A 7341-nucleotide genomic window follows, 5' to 3' on the forward strand; every position below is an offset into this window, starting at 1 on the left:
AAGAAAAGAAGAAGAAGAAGAAGAAGAAGAAGAAGAAGAAGAAGAAGAAGAAGAAGAAGAAGAAGAAGAAGAAGAAGAAGAAGAAGAAAGGGCTGGCTGGATGGGTAGGGAGGTGGGAAGGATCTGGGAGCAACTGGGAGAGGAGAAAAATATGATCTGAGTATATTGAATGAAAAACAATTTTTTCAATAAAAAATTAATTATCCATTTGGGAAGATCAGGTGCCCAAGAAAGGGACAGCAACAGCTTTATTCCTTTGGGATGGGAGAGGTATAAGACTGGAAGCCTATTAAGGGGATGCCCAGCTTGGGTATTATACAGGGCCCTGAGTCCTTCCCTCTCTCGAATTGGCCCTGCTTAGATTCCTGCCCTTGTGCCTTCCCACTTTTCTTCAGTGAGTAAGAAGCTGTCACCTCATAGAGCCTGCCTTTGGTTTCTCTAACCCCCTTCAAGTCCCCGGCATTTGCAGTTTCTCTCTCTCCCCGGAGGTCTGTAAGGCTTGCAAGGTTTCTAGAAGATGATTGCTTAAGAGTTTGAGGTACTTCAGTGTTCCTCAAACCTAACCAGGCAGCTTGCAGCCTTGTCACAATGCAAACAGTTTCAGTACTCTGGGAAGGGGCCTACATAGCATTTCTTTCAAGCTCATGGGGATGCCAAAGCCACTGTTCCCTGGACAGACCGTGGAGAAGGCAGCAGCCACTCTCTTGAGCAAGCACTGGACCACTGGGCAGCGCTCCCATCTTCTTAATCTCTGTGAATTTTGTTCACTTGCCGTGTGTAAGAGAAACACTTGTCTCTAACCGGAGACAACACCAACAATGCAAAGAATGTTCCCAACAAGTGCAGCTTGATGGACAAGGTGTTTACTGGCTGTAACTTACAGACATGCTGCATTCACACGAAAAGGTCAAAGCCTCCGCTCACCTGTTAGTGTCTATTTTACAGGGCTCTAAGGCTACTGAATGATCAATGCAAATCCTGACTTAGAGTGCCACCTAGTGTCAGAAAGTAGAAAGAGCTACAGGTCAGAGAAACTGCCCAAATCAAATTCAGAAATTCATTCTCATGTGCATTGGGCCCTTCCCCGCTGAGCAATTATTATTACATCAGTAGCGGTGCCTCCCTGGGCAAGTCACTCGGCCTGCCTGAGGGTGAACAGGGGAGGGCAAGATTGGACAGGCAAGAAGCCTCACATTGCCAGGCCCTGGGCTTGTCCTCAAGCTAATTAATTGATGAACCAGCAAGTGGTGCAGGTGACAACGTCTAGGCAGTCTTCAGATTTTCCACCGAATGGACCCAGTCAAAATGATCCCTAAAGCACCATCCGGGTGCCCAGGCCTCATCCGAGTGTAGGGATTCTCAACGCTGGAATATGTGTGTTTGTTATGAGGGCCTGTCCTGTGTTCAGAGGAGTGGTCAGATGTGTGGCTGGCTATTCTCTGTTAGAACTCAGACTTGTCCAGCTACAGTCTCTCTCCTCCCTCAGCTTCCATGAAGAGCTAACAGCCCACACCAAGTACAACCAGGCTGGCGGAAATGAAGATATCCTGAGAAGAAAATGTGGATTTCTCCAGCCGACTCTCAGACTATTCAAACGATAGACTCCAAGAAGTGGGGTTTCCCTGGGAGTCTCACTCAATCTGGGAGAAGGAGAAGACTCCAGCAGCAGGGAGGGTACTTGTTTCCTAGAAATGAGATTTCACCCTTAAAAGTTTGATTTTCCCTCCCTTAAAGATAGGTTCTCGGGGCTGGAGAGATGACTCAGCTGTTAAGAGCACTGACTGCTCTTCCGAAGATCCTGAGTTCAAATCCCAGCAATCACATGGTGGCTCACTACCATCCGTAATGACATCTGATGCCCTCCTCTGGGGTATCTGGAGACAGCTACAGTGTACTTGCATCTAATACGTAAATAAATCTTAAAAAAAAATAGTTTCTCACTATGTGTCCTGGAACTCACTCTATAGACCAGGCTGGCCTTAAATTCACAAAGACCAGCCTGCCTCTGCCTCTATGCCTGTCTTTGTGTGTGTGTGCACATATTTCTAATAACTTTTCAGATCACTTTGTGCAGTCACTAATGTGTCGGAGGTGAACTGGATCACACCCTGACTGGCTGCTTAGATGTGTGAATCTCTGTCCTGGAGATGAACTAGGGAAGGGGGATGTCAATGAATTTTTGTTCCTCTTCCCAATGTGGCCACATTGAATAAATCTCCCTTTTCTGCTTTTTACTTCTAATTTGGCTGTTTTAGTGGGCGTTTCAAGTGGCTGGGGAGTTGGCTCAGTGGTTGAGAGCACTTGGTGCTCTTGTAGAGGACCCGGGTTCTGTCCCCAGCTCTGCATGCACAGTTCACATATGCACACACACCTTACACATCTGGACCTTGCATATTTCTTCTGTTCTATGTTCCCAAGACTCCAGGAATCCAGTTCTGGCATTTTTGTGCTTACTTTTTTTGTTGCTTGTTTTTTGTTTAGACAGGGTCTCACTATATAGCCTTGGCTAGGCTACAACCCCCTATGTAGACCAGGTTGGCCTCAAACTCACAGACATCTGCCTGCCTCCGCTTCCCAAGTGCTGAGATCAGAGGTGTGCACTATCACATCCAGCCTCTTGCACTCTGCAGAGCTTCCCCTGCAGAGCTGCTCACTTCTGCTTCAGAAGTGGTCATGGATCAAATGAAGCTCCGCACCCTGCTTCTGGCACCATGGGTCTCATTGTGTACACAGAGTGTCATCTCTATCTGCATCCACAACCTTTTCCCCCAAACCCTTGAGGACTAAGAGAAGATGCTGACACCCCTGCTCAGCTGCTTCCAACATACACAAGCCAGCATGATTGACACACTCACAAAAGAAAGGATGTTTGGTTATAGCAGACATGTGAAAGGACCTGTGATGTTGGAGTATAAATCTGACCTCACAGACAGTGGGAGACGAGCACTGAGCATGGGTTTGGTTTGCTCCATCTCATCTTTGCTGAAGACATGCATGTTTTGGTTCGCCTTACATAGTGTTGTTGAGCTCAACTCGTGATAACGCCACCATTGAGAGAAACTCACCCAAGAACTGCTCATGCGGTTACTGCAGCAGACTTCCGTGGCCTCACCTCAGGCCAGTTGGCGAGCCTGGCGGTTTCTTCAGGATTGAACTACAGCTGCCTGGTGTCTGCCTGCCTAGAGGACTGGTCTGCAGCTGCTGAATCATATTTGATGTTTGCTAAGGGACTGAATTGCTGAGAAAGAAGATCGATCTCGCCCCCCAAAGCACTATTGCTGAACAGGTCCACTTCCCCCACATCCTAATAACTTTTCTCTTCCACGACCTCTAGTGGGTGGTGGGTTAGAGGAGAGAACGAACCCTTATTAAAAATAAGGTGTAAAAAACGTATGCCTATACTGGACAGTTAGACCTGTAGGCATCCCTTGATGGGATGATGGGAGAGGCCTCTTGACTCCTCCACTCCAATCCTCTCTGTTCCCAGCACACTCTCAGGACACCCCAGCTTCTTTTCATAGTGGTTATGCATTTATTTGTGCAAGTCACGCCTGTGTCATCACCGGAGTCCAGCCAATGGGAGGCAGGGAAGGACTTGGCATTGCAGGAACTCAGTCTTTACCTGTGGGACAAGGGGATAACCATTAGGCATCCATGACCTGCCTCGGTGCTAAAGTACACAGTTTGATGAGACGGGAAAGTAGAATTCCAAGTTTAAGCAAATGTAACTGAGGTCAGAGTTCAAATCCACATCTTTTCTACAAACTGAGTCAGGTGAAGAGACCTACTTTGCTTGTTTCCCAGCTAGGAAAACCCTCTACCAACTGAACTATAAGCCCTTAGGATGTACATGTAATAACCTCTACCTTTAAATGAACTTGTATCATTTACAGTTCAATGATGTTTAGAATCAAATAGATGCAGGGACACTTGGCAGTCAATAGCATGACTGAGCTCTCCCTGGACCCAGATTCCCAAGCTCTTGTTGTGTGGGTAGGCAGGCTGCTGGAAGAACAGGGTTCACTTGAACTAAGAGGGCTGATGATGCTGGTATTTGAATGTCGCACCTCCCCTCCCTTGTGAAATATTCCTTCTGGAGATCCAGGGCCATGCCACAACCACCTATGCACCCTCAGTGGGGCAGGAATTCAGCTCGGGGCTACACTAGCACTTACTGGGAAAGTCTAGTAGACTTAGACTACTTTCTCAAGGTCCTTGGGCCTGTGTGAAGCAGAGCTTGATGGAAAGAGTCAGAGGCCAGCAGCAGTACAGAGCTGGTGGCCAGGGCTCTGCCAGTATCAGAGGAGGAGTGTCCCGGTAAAGGAAGAGCCTGGGTTATGGCTCAGTGGCAGTGTGTGCTTGGGTGCTAGGGAATCTCATGGTAGCTTAGGGAGGCTGCAGCAGGTCAAGGGTGAGCTGTGAGCAGCAGGTGAGGTCATGCTAGAGGGCCAAGACTCTGGTGATACTTATTCTTACCATGTTTGTTATTTTGGGGGCTTACTTTGGTTACAAAAGATTTTATTGCTAGATAGAGATCCATTATAATAATATAAGAAACAAATTAACTTAAAGAATTGGAAGGAATCCAGTGTGGCTCACAAATAAGCCAGTCTGGCCAGTGAACTCTGATCACTGAAGGTTGGGAAGCAAGGAAGGCAGGGCCTTTCCTCGACTTTCTCACCAGCATGAGTAGGTCTAGAATTCCCAGGCTAGAATTTCTTCTTGAACTCTACTTCTAATCTCAGGTTTCTGAGCTTTCAGGAGCTTCTGCGTCATGGCCGTCACTTCTCCTCCATTTACAGACGGAGACACTTGAGGCCCCAGAGACAGAGACCCTGTGTGGTTTTTAGTTTGATGTTCCTCTGGCTGGTTTGGGGAAACCCAGTGATTCAGATTCATGACTGACTACCCTAGACATAGCTTATGCCATCCAGTCTGGCCATGGGCAGCCACTGTACACCTGCTGTGGGTGGGAGGCTGGGGTGTGCAGGGGTCACCTAAGAGCCACCCTGGAGGTGGGCAAGGAGGACATCCTGGTTCTATTCTGATCCAGTAGAGGAGGCTGGTATCTTAGGCACTGAGGTATCTGGGTCTGGGGTGGCCTAGGGGAGTGGACCACCACCTTTTCCTTGGTGGACTGTTTTAGAAACATCACTGTCCTTTTCCCAGGGGGAACTAGTCCCTGTCTAAGCCAGGGAGAAGGGGCCATGGTAACTTCCTTTCGAAGATCTGTGGAGCCCAGAATGAGAATCCCTTTGCCTCTTACTTGGCTCATGCTGTGTGTTACCTTGGGCCACATCTTTATAGGATGGTGGTGGCCCCAGTGATAGACCTTTAAGTTCCACAGGTGTGTCAGGAACGAAAGGGGTGTCATCCTTGTCCTGCAAAAGAAAAATCACTGTTCTTATTGGTCTAGTACATAGACGATCAGTTCTTTATGAGGTGTGTCTTGGCAGGGTCACTTTCAAAATCTCAAGCTCTACATGAGGCTTGATGAGGGAACTTCTAGATGTCTACGTGTGACTGTCTTCCCAACACTGATTGAGAAAGATCCACAGGGGTCAGTAGGTGGGGTTTGAGTTCTAGTTCTGCTCCAGAGTCCTGTTGACTGTGGGCAAGTGGCTCATCCCAACGTGGGCTGGTCTGCTCGAGCTTTAGGGGGTGGTGTGATTTCTCTAAGCCTTGGTTTACTTAACTGTGTCGTGGCAAGTACACACCTGCCTGAAAGAAGCTGAAATAAAGCTATGTTTATCTGTGTCATTATGGCTCATACTTACATAACTATATGCAGATTCATGTAGTGCTCCACAGAGGACTCTATCTCCTAAGTGCTCAGCCTGTGACCATTGCCTGCTGTCTGTCCATTCTGAGCTCTCTGCTGTCTAATGTATCTCCATGCCCTGAGGGTTTTGTCCACAGGAAGGCCTCACCTCTGCTTGTAGGCGTTTCATCCTACTCGCTGTGATGGCTGTGGGCCCCGACAGGAAGATCTCCAGGAAGGTGAAACAGAACAGGGTCAGCTCTAGCCTTTGGATGTAGGTCTGCAGGAAGAAGGATAGGTTGCCTTGCTAAGAAACAGCAGGGCTTCTGCTCCCCTCAGAGTGTAGGGAGGGATTCTGAGGGATTGGGGCAGTTTCCATTATGCCCTATGCCCAATGCTGGGCACATTAGGTGAATGTTTCCTGAAGCAGGAGGACCCGAGAGTCTCTCAAGCCCCTGGGAGAACTGGAAAAGGCCCTAAGGGTCATCTGGACAACTCTACTCGGCGGATGGAGTTGCCTAGACCCAGAGAGAAAGTGTGTTTTATAGCAGGGTTGGGGGTGGGTGAGTGGAAGCCACTGGGGCAAAGCTACTGACCACTCACCCTCCAGGCTGTGATGGCTGTGGGCCCTGACAGGAGGATCTCCAGGAAGAGATCTACACGCACCAGGGAAACCTGTGTGCGTATGCAACTTGGGTCACTTTGGAACCTGACTGAGAGGCACCCTAGAGTGACAGTGTTTTCTCCTGTGGTAGAGGAGCAACGGTGCAGTGAGAGAGAACTGGGCTGGCTGTTGCAGACCAGGCTTTAAGTCTTCCCTGTACCCTGGACTTGCTGCACGGCCTCTGGCCACTAATTTATCCATTTTGAACCTCAGTGTTCACTCCCATAAAAGGGGGGCAGCAAAGAGGACTTAGCCTGTTCTGCAAGGCTGTTGGGAGGAGGTGCTTTAGCTATGGAACCAGGAGTTCTAGGGCGTGGTCTGGCAGTGAATTGGCTGCTCAGCACCAGGCAGGACTTTCCCTCTCCCTGGGCCTCAATTTTCCCATGTGTAAAAGGAGGACTGGACATGGTGACTTGAAGCACAGTCCAGTTTCCTACTGTTGACTCGTGAGAAGGCCAGCCATGTTGCTTCCGCCATGCCTTCAGAGGGATGTGTATAGATTGGCAGTGCCTGGTTCAGGGACAAGTTTTCTGAGCACTGATTGCTTCTTCTCAGCCAAGCTCAAGGCTGTTCCCTCCTTGGACTCAGAGGACCCGTGAGGGGAGGGGAACTCACTGTGGGGTCAGGGTAGGGTCTCCAGATTGGCCATGGAAAAGGACCCTCCAGGAAGAGGTCCTTGGCAATGACAAAGAAGCCGGCCAGTGCGCAGAGCAAGCTGATAACGTTGGCTATCACACAGAGAATCTTCTGCAAGCAGAGTTGAAATGTTAGAGCTGGTGGCCAAAGCTTAGTGATCCAGCTCAAGGCCTTCCTTCCAGGAAATTGGTTTGTGACACTTACACCCCCATCTGGAGGCTCTGCCTGTCTTTTGAGCTCAAGGCTGCTAAGTGACACCAGGCCTTGGTTGCTGGGAAGG

The 7341-nt window shown here is 49.0% G+C and overlaps 1 protein-coding gene across 1 annotated transcript in view; it reads right to left on the bottom strand.

Moving 5' to 3' along the window:
• Nucleotides 1–3538: 3538 nt before the first annotated feature.
• The window catches only part of Ms4a10 (membrane spanning 4-domains A10), a 12914-nt gene continuing 9111 nt past the window's right edge, over nt 3539–7341 (bottom strand). Inside the window, exons 5-8 of the mRNA XM_029472338.1 lie at nt 7041–7172; nt 5931–6041; nt 5288–5381; nt 3539–3622 (exon numbers count right to left, since the gene is read on the bottom strand). Of these exons, the coding sequence (XP_029328198.1) occupies nt 3612–3622; nt 5288–5381; nt 5931–6041; nt 7041–7172 (348 nt within the window). The 3' untranslated portion in view covers nt 3539–3611. The remainder of the gene's footprint in view (nt 3623–5287; nt 5382–5930; nt 6042–7040; nt 7173–7341) is intronic.

This window comes from Mus caroli, chromosome 19 (genome assembly GCF_900094665.2).
Source record: "Mus caroli chromosome 19, CAROLI_EIJ_v1.1, whole genome shotgun sequence".
NCBI lineage: Eukaryota > Metazoa > Chordata > Mammalia > Rodentia > Muridae > Mus > Mus caroli.